The sequence below is a fragment of the Sphaeramia orbicularis genome, chromosome 22 (assembly GCF_902148855.1).
Source record: "Sphaeramia orbicularis chromosome 22, fSphaOr1.1, whole genome shotgun sequence".
Lineage (NCBI taxonomy): Eukaryota > Metazoa > Chordata > Actinopteri > Kurtiformes > Apogonidae > Sphaeramia > Sphaeramia orbicularis.
Window position 1 is genome coordinate 5,381,762 of NC_043978.1, and position 11,731 is coordinate 5,393,492.

An 11,731-nucleotide genomic window follows, 5' to 3' on the forward strand; every position below is an offset into this window, starting at 1 on the left:
ATGCAGAACTTTTACTTGTTGAATATTTGCAGTGTGGTACAAACACTTTTAATGAAGAGAAGCATCTGATCACATCTACCATTCATGAATAAGGAGCCAATCACAACATGACCATTACTGCACATGACAGGGACTGAATAAGCAGAGCTTTACCTATGCCAGCAGGCAAAGCTCCATGTTGGTCTGGATCAATCAGAAATATTGGCAGATGCTTTGTCAGTTCCTTCTGGAGACACTGTGTTAGATAACTTGGTGGAATAAAACACACATAAGAATGAAACTTTGGTTAGTAAATGTAGGCAAGAGATTTCTAAATACTTATTAGTCTACGTCTATTACAGCTTCACGTTACTGTATTTGTGATCAGTTAACCAAGGTTAACGGTCCACAATAAAGAGATCATAAAAAGTCACAAATGCACAATATGACGAAACAGGAAGAGAAGCTGCAAGTCAGAGGAATGAACTGGACAATGAAGGAGGCCAGTGGAGTTTGACTTTATCCATTAAACACAGTCCAATCTTTATCCTTCTATTAAACTGAAGAATGTTTAAGGAATGAAAAGGTACTGCATGAGTCACTATCACTAATCATCAGTAAATACCAGTAATCATCAGTAAATATCAGTAATTATCAGTAATCATCAGTAATTATCAGTAAATATCAGTAATCATCAGTAGTTATCAGTAAATATCAGTAATCAAAGTAAACATTAGTAATTATCAGTAATCATAGTAAATATCAGTAATTATCAGTAATCATTGTAAATATCAGTAATTATCCAAAGGAAGGATCTGAACTATTTGCTGAGCTCAGTCCAGGTGAGGGTGTGGCCATACTGTGTAAATGGATCATTCTAAGGTATGAAATCATGATTGTCATTTTTTGTGTCATTATACACTAATGAAAATATAATTGTGAATATTACATTCACTTTCTGGAATTGCATCCTCTTACATCCCCTAAATGTGGATCTATTCTATATTTAGCCTATATCTAGTCTATATTTAGCCTGCTGCTTTGATTTTACAGCCCATGTTGGAATATTTGTAAGAAAAGTTATTCAAAATTCATCAAATGTAACATATAACATCACTACTACATTTTCAGCTGCATCATTTTGAAGTTATTATGCAGTTTTCCTTCCGATGTAGCAGTGTGAGTGTGTGTTTTCATAATGTGTTGTGCTGTGTTGTGTGTACCTGTAGGATTTGTGGACCACGTGGGCTAAATCCACCTGGCTTTGCTGTGTCAGTGGGCTGAGGTCCTTGTCATGTTTGAGGAAGTTAAGCAGCTCAGAGGAGTTGGCCATCCAGAAGGTGAGAGCGCCGGTGATGTCCCGCTGCCTCTGCACCATAAATACAACAGCGCCGTCACCAACAACCACACAACATCTGGAACATGTGACTGGGATGTTAGAACCCGGGCTGCCTGTGTACTCAGACAGAGAATACTGTCATGGTGTTGATGATGATAAGAGCTGAAACTCATCAGGGGTTTGTTGTGACTGTCATTTTCAGTGTCACTTTAACTAAAGTTTTCCTGGACTTGCCTGGATGACTTTTCCTGTCAGGGCGACCATTTTTCTTGTGATCAAGGTAACTCTGTGGGTTTGTGCTGGGGATGCGGAGCCACGCCTTTTTTGGCAATGAAGAACGAAGCGGCCCGCGGCGTACAGGATGTAGGCCGGCGACAGCCTGAAGTGGACCGTGGAGCTGTGGGTGTAGTTAATGACAGCAGACAGGAAGGCATCCTCCACTGTAATGGAAAAGAGCAGACGGCAGATGAAAGCTGCTGAAATACAACCTGAAATAATGAAAAGGGCAGGATGGAAAATGTGCATAAAAATAGAAGACAGATCAAAATGTGCAATCGACAGGTAGATGTTTAGAGACAGTAGAGCAGACAGATGCTTCTGTAGAAGTCCATCGATTCCTTCCTCAGTCCTGAAACACATTCTTTAAAAAGGGAGGAGCTATTTCAGACCGAAGCAGTCTGGGAATCCACAGTTAAGATTTGATTTTGGTCCAGAGCAAATACCTGTGGACACCTGTGAATAGACCTAAAACCAATAGCAGTAATCGGAGCCCTATAAGAGAACTACGCCACTGCTTAGGACCCCGTAGCCACCGGGGGCTCCAAACTTATGTATCATGTCATTTGATTTGTTGAGTGAAAACAGTGATTGTAATGAAAACCTGGCAACCCAGGATAAAGTGATTAGTCAGTTTGTAGGAGCAAGTGGTTTCACCATGTCCAAATGACTATAACTGTTTATATGCAATAAACACTGCTCTATGCCAAATGCGTTTTTGTCAGTCATACATACGTTATGTTAGAACAGGAGTGTTAGCAATCCATGATCGTTGGAGCAGGGTTAGCGGTCCGTGATTGTCGAGCTGGGGTGGGGGTGGGGGTAGTAGCACGTGGTTGTCAGAGCTGGGGGGAGGGTAGTGCGCAAAGTGAAACTGAAACTGAAGACGCTTTACTATTCCTCTAACTCCAGGCCCATGCCACTGCTGTATGGGTCCATGAATTTGTCAAGTTCACTCCCCCCCCCCTTAACAGCGCCCCAGAGCAACACAACTAGTGGGATTTTAACCCTTTTAAGACAAGTCGTCTTAGACGTGCCCACATCCTGCCACTTCTCCAGCTGCAGTGCACCAGCCCCTTATGGGCTTTCTGACAGGTGGTGAGTGCATCAGAAACTGGGAACACCCTGACCAGGATACAAACCCCAGCCTCCTGCACCAAAGTCAGTCAGTATTTATTCTAGTCTTTATTGTTTTACTGTTGCTGTGTTAAAATATAACACATTGGTATGTATAGCCGGTGAGCTTTTGACATGAATTAGTCATAATTCGGAGTGAAATTTTTTTTGTGTTTATGGATGTATTGGATGGTGGGGGGGGGTTTACTTGTCTTGTTTAAGGCCTCCACATGAACAGGGCCGGACCTGACAGTGATAACACATGGGAGGTTTTACAGCTCAAAATTAAACTCAACAAGTGACTGTTGGTAATTAAAGCTTAAAGTGTGACTGTTTCCTCTGTTTTATGGAAAATACAAGGGACTAAGACTGTCATCAGTAAAATAAGACTTAGCATGGGAACTTATTTTGACTATTTCATTACATACGTCATAACCTGCTGTATGTCACAGTATGGCTTCATGCCTAGAAAGAGTACAACAGATGCAGTATTTTAATTGAGGATGCTGATGGAGACGTACAGAGAAGGTCAGAAGGATAAAATTGTGTTTTTGTAGATCTGCATATGAAAGCATATGACAGGGTGTCCAAAGAAAAGCTGTGATTTTGTATGAGGAAGTCTGGAGTGGCAGAGATGTATGTTAGAGTAGTACAGGACATGTACCAGAGCTGTAAGACAGTGGTGAGGTGGACTGTGGGTGTGATATAGGAGTTGAAGGTGGAGGTGGGAGTGCATCAGGGGTCAGCTTTTGAACCCTTTCTTATTTGCTGTGGTGATGGACAGACTGACAGATGAAGTTAGACAGGATTATCCATGGACTATGATGTTTGCAGATGACATTGTGATCTGTGATGGGAGCAGGGAACAGGTGGAGGAAAACCTAGAGAGATGGAGGTCTGTTCTGGAAAGGAGAGGGATGAAGATCACAGTGGTGTAGTGGTCCCTGGAGAAGTGGGTATACTCTCAATTTTTGCCTTTTAAAAACATTTTTTAAGTACTCCAGAAAAAACACCCTATTTTAGAAACAGTGGGATGTCAGACTACTCTATTTAGTTTACCCAAAAATCTGTCAGTAGTATTTGCTCACTATTGTAAAATTATCATGACTTGATCAGGAGCAGTTTGTTGGTATTACTGGTCACATAAGCAGCTGCATGAATGTAAATGAATGTAAATGCACTCAACATGAGCCAAACATAAGGTAACAGCCTTTCATAGTGTTAGCCTTTCATAATGTTAGCCTACTCACACAGTTTAACTATTGGCGACAAAATCTCTTCTCTAAATGTGCAGTCATATGACTAGTAGTTTAACAGTGACTCATTTGGAAACCACCTTCAAACTTACCTCAGAATTATGTATTCCATGAAAGTAGGTTCTCTCGATATGTGCCACTCACTTGAAAGACATTTATTCTGCCTTTCTCTTTGCATTTCCAATAATCGTGCATTTTTCAATGAGACGTGCAGTGACCTATCAGTCAACTGGGGTGGCACTGCCACCTGAGATGTCCAGTCAGGTTCCAGAGGTGGCCGGCACTAGTTAGCAATATTTTCCTTGGCATGACCTGCCCTACTCTGCCTCTGATTGGCTCATCAGTCCTCATGCCTAAAGTTAACTAATATAATCAGTGAAGGCACTGAGCACTAGCCAATTAGAGGCAGAGCAGGGCGGGTCACAGCTTCACCATTCTAGGAGAAAAAATAAGCAATTTGGCTCAGATGCTACTGAATAGTGCGCATCGGGGGGATTTAGAAGTGGGTATACACAATGCTGACTGAAAAATGAGTGGGTATACGCTGTATACCACTGTATACCCTGGACTACACCACTGGAAGATCAGTAGCAGCAAGACAGAATACATGTGTGTGAGGGACCAAAGTGGAACAGTGAAGTTACAAGGAGCAGAGATAAAGAAGGTGGAGGATTTTAGGTACCTAGGGTCAACAGTCCAGAGCAATGGTGAGTATGGAAAAGAGGTGAAGAAGCATGTGCAAGCAGATTGGAATGGGTAGAGAAAACTGCCAGGTGTGCTGTGTGATAAAAGAGTTTCAGCAAGAATGAAAGGAAAGGTGTAGAAAACAGTGGTGAGAGCAGCCATGTTGTATGGGTCAGAGACAGTGGCACAGAGGAAAAGACAGGAGGCAGGGCTGGAGGAAGTAGAGGTTAAGATGAGGAGGTTCTCTTTGGGAGGGACCAGGATGGATCGGATCAGGAATGAGTACATCAGAGGAACAGCACATGGTAGATGTTTTGGAGAAAAAGTTGGAGAGGTCAGACTTAGATGGTTTGGACATGTACAGAGGAGGGACAGTGAATGTATTGGTAGAAGGATGCTGAGGTTGGAACTGCCAGGCAGTAGGTCTACAGCAGGGGTCACCAACCCTGGTCCTTGAGATCTGCTATCCTGTATGTTTTAGATGTATTCCTCTTCCAACACACCTGATTCAAATGATAAGCCTATGATCAAGCTCTGCAGAAGCCTGATAACAACCGTCAAAGGGAGGGAGAGGAAGAAGAAAACATCTAAAAGATGCAGGATAGTAGATCTTGAGAACCAGGGTTGGTGACCCCTGGTCTAGAGGAAGACCCAAGACCAGATTTATGGATGTAGTGAAAGAGGACATGAAGGTAGTTGGTGTGACAGAAGGGAATGTAGATGATAGGGTTAGATGAAGGAAGATGTTTTGCTGTGGTGACTCCTGAAGGGAACAGCCCAAAGGAAAAGAAGAGACTCTACTTTTGTAGTAACCAGTGTAGTATTGTAGTCAATATTCATGTACAGCGTCCAGTGCAGTCTCAACTGTTTCTGTTTTGGAGAAACTCAACTGATTTCTTCTATTCTCTTACTCACAGTTATCAGTGAATGTTAAACCAACTGGTAATCCAGGACCAGACACACCACCTGCATTTTAACAGAGAAAAGTCACATGAGAAACAATACAATTACATCCAACTAGAGCAAAAACCTGTCAATTATCCCCAGGCACGTGCACAGACAGACCCCTAGTGGTGCTCAAGCACCTGCCCTTTTGCCCTGGATGAGAAAAGTGATCAGAGCACACCCTCTGGTCCCCCTTTTCAAGAAGGGAGACCACCACCCCAGTCTGCTAATCCAGAGGTACTGTCCCCGACTTCCATGCGATGTTACAGAGACATGCCAACCAAGACAGTCCCTGCACATCCATGGACTTAAGGTACTCAGGGTGAATCTCATCCATCCCCGGTGCCCTGCCACCAAGGAGCTTGCCAACCACCTTGATGACTTCAGCTTGGGTGATGGACGAGTCCACCTCTGAGACCTCAGCCTCTACTTCCTCTACAGAAGATGTGGCAGTGGGATCGAGGAGACCCTTGAAGTATTCCTTCCACCACCTGACAACATCCCCAGTTGAGGTCAGCTGTTCCCCGCCTCCACTGTAAACAGTGTTGGTGGTGCACTGCTTTCCCCTCCTGACGTGCTGGACGGTTCACCAGAGTTTCTTCAAAGCCAACCGATAGTCCTCCTCCATCGCCTCCCTGAAGTCCTCCCAGACCTGAGTTTTTGCTTCCACAACCACTCGGGCTGTGGCACGCCTGGCCTCTTGCTACCTGTCAACTGCCTTGGGAGTCCCATGAGCCAACAAGGCTTAATAAGACTCCTTCTTCAGCTTGACAACGTCCCTTACTTCTGGCAAGTTCACTAGTTTTGTTTCATTTAAAATCGCAACTATTGAAATGAAGGTTGGTCTTAAGTCGAGCTACATGACAGTCTGGTGAGGTAGATTGTGGTACATTACTAATGTAATATTTATGCTTCAACTCTGTCAGAAAACATTTTTTAAAAATGTGTGTACTGCGTTGTCAGCTTCATAGAGATTCTGTTAGTCACTCTTGATTATTATGCCCTTTTTTTTGTCTTGAGCACCTGCCCCCCAAAATTTCTGTGCACGTGCCTGATGAGCCCTGATGACAAAGAAACAAAACTCTGTACTGTAGCTATGGAGAACATGCTTTAAGCACCCACAGGTATGTGTTCTGTTTGTAATGGATCTGTTTGTTTTATGATTTTCAGATCACACCATGGTTGTCTTTGTCTTCTGATTTTCAGATCACTCACCAGCAGCACTCGGCCTGAGCTGCTTCTCATCTTTCATTTCCTGGTCAGACATGCAGATGTCGCTGCTCTTCAGTGGTGTTTCAGTTGACCTGGATGTTGATTTACTAATTTATTAGCTCATACTGAGACCATGAAATGACAACATAACTGATAAAGAGCAAAGCCTTACCCATCCCCTGTGGCATTTTTCTTCCTCTGTTTTTTGTCTTTTTTAGACAGCGTCCTCTTGAAGTTTTGGATCATGCTTCCTTTGTCCTTTTCATGACAGTTTTTCTTTATCGTTTAACACACACAGCAAAAAGTAGGAATAAGAAAAGATGTCAAAAAAACCTACAGAATCACATATTTAAAGCCTTATTCAGATATTTTAAAGGTACCTCCAAACTCTCCTGGTCTTTCTTTAGCACAAACCGTCCTTCTCTGTCGTCCACACTCCAGTTTAACTGAACCACCAAAGGTTTCTCATCTAAATCCAGTTTACGTTCTTTCACATAAAACACAGAAAAGTGGTTTGAGCTTATGTTACCGCATGTATGTATTCTTTATCACTACATATGGTGACACTTAAGCATAAAACATGATTGTTTTAACTTAAAATATAATCATAAGGCAAAAATGTACCCTTGTAAATGATTTCTAAATGATTTATAGTGAGGCTATTGACTTGTAAACACTTCTTCTTATCTAACTTTACAGTCTAGTCTAAACCAGGTTGAATACTTACCCGTCCTGCCTTGGATCTCATACAGGGAATAACAAGTGGTCAGCATTTTCATATCAGGCCTGAATTTCTCAGAGAGAGTATCTAAAACCTCTTGAGTTGAAGAGTTACTGCAAACACGCAGGCATTTTGTAGCAACATTTCCTCCAGTAAGATCCTCAAAGTAGAAACGCATCACGCCATGAAACTCAAGATTCTGAAAGGAAAAGGAGCCACACATGAGGATTTGATATCTATACCCTTTAGCTGTATGTTGGGCCAATAACAACATGTTCTCTACACATCTTTGACTAAGTTTCTTTGTTGCGTTTTCATTTACTTTTAAGGGACAGTTAACAACATTCAACATGACAGTGAATATATCAGCATTGACCAAATTGATTCTTTTTAACAGTCATCCCTTCGTCACGTGATTAATTAGCCAATAAAACTAATTTCAGACCTAGTGCTGTAAAAGATGATGAAAAAAGATGAAAAAAGGAAAAAAGCAAAACAGAACAACACAAACATGCAAAATAAAACAAATGCAACATGAGAAATAGAAAAAAGACATGAATGAAAGCACGGAATATTACGCAAACAAATTTTATTTTATTACACGTGGTTATTGCCAGACTTTATGAAATGAAACATATATTTTTGGGTTTTTAAGATGCTTTAGTGTAGGCTTTGTTATATAGTGCCAGACACAAAGCAAATATACACCTCTGCTTCTGCTACTGTTACATCCGGTTCCAAACAGCAACACAACATAAACCAAAACTATATGTACGACACACAGAAGTGAGGTCAACACATTAGTGTCAAGACCTGCAGTTCCTCACATGTCCACTTGGAGCTGCCTCTGACATTCTGGCAGAAATAAACATGTTTCCAGCCTGGTACAACAGGATGGTGGATGAGTTTTCATGGAACACATTAAATTATATAAAGGCTTGAAGTTACATGTCCTGATTGTGGGTGTGGTTGTTTAAAATATTCATTCTTATTGAATCAAACATACTTTTTCAGACAGAACTACTGAAGCTGTGAGAAATCTAATAATGAATTAGTAAATAATTTATTTTCTAGTCTACGTTAAATTACCATTAATTTGGTTGGTTATGTTTTCTGTTTGTTTGGTTTAGTTTCACTTCTTTACGTTTTTGCTTCTTTCTTTCTTTGTTTGGTTGTTTGCATTTTTATTTTTTATTTTTCCTATATTGAAGGCTGGGTAGCTTAATTTGTTATGCAGGGCAGGCATTAATATAAGCATTATGCTTTTGCCTGTGCCTTTTCAGTCACTAACCAGTTGGTAATGTTTGTAGTGTTGACAGTGGCTGTATTATGTGATGACTGAATAAAGAATTTCATCAGCATCATCATCATCATCATCATCATCATCATTATCATCATCATCATCATCATCATTATCATTATCATTATCATTATCATCATCATCATCATCATCATCATCATCATCATTATCATTATCATTATCAAATAATTTAGACTAATAAGACCATGTGTGGAATCGCTCGTGACATTTATCAGTAGCCTATTAACTTAGTTACATTAGCTCATTTTAGCATTAATTTATATCAGATTACGTGGTCTAACTCGCTAGTTACTCCACATAGAGTCAGTTAATGTGTTTATTCATCTTGTAAACTCTACAAATGGTATGAGTATGAATGAGTAGATGAGTAGTTGTCTGTGGTTTCAGTAGATAACATTAGTCTGATGAGTTTCACCTCTTGGTTTTCCTCAGCTCCTCCTTTTAATTCAAATATGTCAGATAACAAACAAACAAATAAATAAACCATGATGGAAGTTTTTAGAACCCAAACCCTAATGTCCACTTCAAAAATAATAGTTGAACAGCTCTATGAGTCTGGACTGACAAATCCATTTCTCAATTATATACATTTACATAAATACACAGTAATAACACGGCTCACTTTATATGACAGTAGGTTAATGTCAACAGTTCGGTCATGGTCACACACTAATATTTTCTTTGTATATTCTCATTTCACATATTAATCACACATGTACGTGTTAGTACATTTTCAAAGTGTGTGGTCAAACAATAGACATACATTTAACTCCTACTCTCCTTTTTGTTACATTGCAAATGCTAACATAAATACTAAATCAATACTTAAATGGGAACACACCAAATGCCTGCCTATGTGTTTTTTGTGGATCAGTGTGTTTTCTGTTTGTGTTTTTGTTTCCTCACCTCATCAGGTCGACTGATTTCAAACAGGTCCAGTCTGTTGTTGTTCCACTGTCTGATAACTTTGGCTAGTTTCTCTCTTTTTTCCTCCTCGGGCATTTTTCTCTAATTAAATCTTTTTTTCTTCTTGACCTGGTGGCTCTTGCTGATTTTCTGGTAGAAAACACAGATGAAAATCCCGTATCAGGAAGGTTCTTGTATCCTGTGGTTTATGTCTGAGGACGCCACCCCTTCAAGTATTCTGGAATAGTTTCCAACTGGTCCTGAGTATTTTAATATAACTGTCTCCTTCATCTCCAACATGCCCCCCCCCCAAACCCTCCCCTGCCCTCATTTAACGGGTCAGAGGAGCCCTGTTATGTGAAACAAACAGTTTCCTCTCCATATGTCATTCACAGGAAAAGATTCCCATCGATATAGCACACCAAGAATATTTCAGTTTTACATTAAAAGAACGTTAGGTTTTCTCAACAGAAAAATAACCTAATAAGCATATTATAGAAAAATCACATTTTCAGACAATATGTCCAATTTTGTCTTGACCCTCTTAACCTGTTATAAGATGAGATCAATTTATTTATTTTTATTATCAGTGAAAGAGGGCACTTTTCATTTTATATTTTGCACGCAAAATTTACTTTAAAAATGTGTTATTTTTTATATATTACAGTTAAATATATGTTGTTTGTTTACAAAGTTTCGAAATTATAAACAGACACCTTTAGCACAGGAATAAATTTTGTCTAATTTTTATCAATCAAAAATGCTGAAGTGAGAGTTGGGGGTACTTGGCTGAAAAAGTATGTTGCAGGGGGTACTCCACCGTACAAGGTTTGAGTAGCACTGCACTAACGCCTTCATTCCATACATATCATAAATATGTGTGCAGAAGTCATCATGTAAACCTCAGACACCCTCCTTCCCTACAGTGACATGGATGTTTACGCTTGAGGGAATCTCTGTCCTCATGCATACCAGTGATTTTCTGTACAGTTTATACCCACAGGTCTCTGTTCAGTCCCATTCAGTCCTATTTAGACCATACTACGTATGTGGGGCAGCTTTTGTTGGAACCTACATTGGAACAAAAGCCTGAACAACAACAACCCTCAATTAGATGTGCATTTCATAATCATAAATAGAACAATTAAGGGTGTTTTTGTCTGGACTTTGAAAAAAATGCAGAAGACGCCTTTTAATATGCGAAACATCAACAATGATTGTTTGTCAGCTTTTAAAAAGTAGAAACTCCTCCCAGCATCCCATCTTCTTTACAGAAAAGGTTTAGAAATTGAAAATGGATCAAGATTTGTATGAACTGAGTTTGTCTGTGAAGACTTTAACCTCATCGGATTGGACGTGTATATTATATATGTTATATATCAGAATGGGGTGATTCTTTACTGCGATGCTGCTGAGTTTTATTAAATAACAGGTGTTCAGAACTGCTCAGGTTTCATTTTCAGACATTAGAATCATACTAGTTTCACTGATGAAGGCTTCACATTTTTTACTCATGAAAATAATGGAAGCATTTTGGAGCCGAGTCAGACAAACATCCAGTGTGAAAAAATCTTGTAAAACAACATGTTTCACGTTGTAACTATATTTCCAAGTTACAGTTTATGCATTAGTTTTTATTATGACACAGAATTCTTACATTACAACATGACAACATTAACATCAGATTTGTATGGATGCTGATGACACACTCAACTTTTAAATCAGTTACTTGTTATTTCCTTCTTTAACTATTTTTGATTGATTATTGGTTAGAGCAATTACTAATAATTGAATATATGAGACATTTTATGATATTATGTTGGACTTTAAGAAACACTTTTTTGTTTTCTGACCTTCCCGACACTGAAAGTATTAGTTTGTTTCAGTTTTTTCCATGGTGTGAGAGGAAACAACAATTCAGCCACCTCTCTGAATCCACTGTTTGTGGGCTTTAGAAATGACAGAGAATTGGCTTC

General features: G+C 39.8%; 1 protein-coding gene across 1 annotated transcript in view; it reads right to left on the reverse strand.

Annotated features, from left to right (window-relative positions):
- The window catches only part of afdnb (afadin, adherens junction formation factor b), a 20,112-nt gene extending 10,085 nt beyond the window's left edge, over positions 1-10,027 (reverse strand). Inside the window, exons 1-9 of the mRNA XM_030126656.1 lie at positions 9,756-10,027; positions 7,535-7,727; positions 7,188-7,294; positions 6,980-7,083; positions 6,811-6,899; positions 5,566-5,616; positions 1,553-1,758; positions 1,203-1,348; positions 154-248 (exon numbers count right to left, since the gene is read on the reverse strand). Coding sequence (XP_029982516.1) covers positions 154-248; positions 1,203-1,348; positions 1,553-1,758; positions 5,566-5,616; positions 6,811-6,899; positions 6,980-7,083; positions 7,188-7,294; positions 7,535-7,727; positions 9,756-9,851 — 1,087 coding nt within the window. The 5' untranslated portion in view covers positions 9,852-10,027. The remainder of the gene's footprint in view (positions 1-153; positions 249-1,202; positions 1,349-1,552; positions 1,759-5,565; positions 5,617-6,810; positions 6,900-6,979; positions 7,084-7,187; positions 7,295-7,534; positions 7,728-9,755) is intronic.
- Between the last annotated feature and the right edge of the window lie 1,704 nt (positions 10,028-11,731).